The sequence below is a fragment of the Orycteropus afer genome, unplaced genomic scaffold, assembly GCF_000298275.1.
Source record: "Orycteropus afer afer isolate SDZICR_OR568_19922 unplaced genomic scaffold, OryAfe1.0 scaffold00083, whole genome shotgun sequence".
NCBI lineage: Eukaryota > Metazoa > Chordata > Mammalia > Tubulidentata > Orycteropodidae > Orycteropus > Orycteropus afer.
In genome coordinates, this window is record NW_006921670.1 from 382,627 (window position 1) to 384,043 (window position 1,417).

At 53.6% G+C, this 1,417-nt stretch overlaps 1 protein-coding gene across 1 annotated transcript in view; it reads right to left on the bottom strand.

Annotated features, from left to right (window-relative positions):
- LOC103197764 (cytokine receptor common subunit beta-like) overlaps positions 1–1,417 on the bottom strand; it is a 22,065-nt gene that overhangs the window by 19,679 nt on the left and 969 nt on the right. The window contains 2 exon segments of the mRNA XM_042781057.1: positions 4–89; positions 1,299–1,417. The exon segment at positions 1,299–1,417 is cut by the window's right edge and continues 6 nt beyond it. Coding sequence (XP_042636991.1) covers positions 4–89; positions 1,299–1,417 — 205 coding nt within the window.

Sequence of the window (1,417 nt, forward strand, 5' to 3'; positions counted from 1 at the left end):
CACATCTTCTGTACACACAGGGTGGAGAAGGGCAGTCTGACCAAGGCATGTCGTCACTGAGATCGCAGGATGCTGGCTTTGGAGAGGCGCTGCCAGGAGAGGACATGCGTTAGCTCAACGTGAATCAGAATCACTGTTCAACAAAGACTCACAGAGAGGTTCTGATGTGCCACACTGTCCAGGGCCAACGGCCAGCCTATGAGCAAAGCACACTCCAGTCACTGCCTGGGGAGCTGCCTTCCTGGTAGGAGACACACGTTAAACAACTGGATGAAAGATGCAGAATGTCAGAGGGAGAAAATGTAATAGAGACAAATGCAGCAGATAAAAAGATGTGCGGGTTGGAAGGGCTGGGTGAGCAACTTGGAAAAGAGGTTCAGGGAAAAGGGTATCAAGGAAGGCTTCATGAGTAGGTGACATTAGGACAAATTCTAAGACTGAGCCCTGGAGTATCCTGCCATGTAGAATCAGGGCCCTCTAGAGAACTGTAAGGAAAGAAATATCCATTCGTCTGAGCTGCCCAGTTTGTGGTCCTCTGCTAAGGGCAGTCTAGGAAACTCTAACTAGGGAGCTGGGGGCTCCTGGGGCTTCTGTGGCCTGCCCCATGCAGCAGGAAGCAGGTCACAGGCTGACAGTAGGGATAGGGATGTGGAAGTGGGGGTCTGAGGAAGGTGGAGGAGGTGGGCTGGAGGCCTCCAGGGAGCCGGAGGGAGAAAGTGAACATGGAAGCAGTGTGGGAAGGGGCAGAGACGACTGTTCCCCTGGGAAGCCACCGTGGGGAGGGTCTCTTCACCCAGAGACTCCATCTAGACTTTCATTACCTCTGTTACGGGTGATTTTAACTCTCACCAACATCCCAAATGGAGGTGAGCACCTTTTCCAAATGCACATGTGGATGAGATGAGAAAGGGGCAAACCCATACTAAGGAGGTGGGAGGGCCGTGATCAGGATGGAGCCTGGCCCCTTAAGTCCATCAGACATCAGGACTCTACCCAGCTCTACTGCTCACCTCTTGTGCAGCCAGGAGAGAGGCATCAGTTTCCTTATGCATAAAATGGTCATCTTATCCCTGACGCTATAGGAGATTATCACCAGCACCATCATCATCAATAACAGTAAGAGTGATATATTCAGCTCTGCCAGAAACCCCAACATCGACAACCAGCCTCAGGAGCCTGGTTGGTGGTTCGTTACAACCAGAGCTCCAGCAGGGTCTCCTTGCCCTCGGTCTGCTGGGCAGCCCCCACCCTGACCCTGGACTTCTCTCCACTCTCCACAGCCCCCTGGAGTCACTCACTCGTCTCCTCGGTGATAGAGGGTCACATTGACGAGCCGCTGGGCAGCCTTGGTATCCGCCCACCTGCACACGATGCGGCTGATGTAGTCATTGTAGCAACGCAGGCTCTGCAGGGGGAC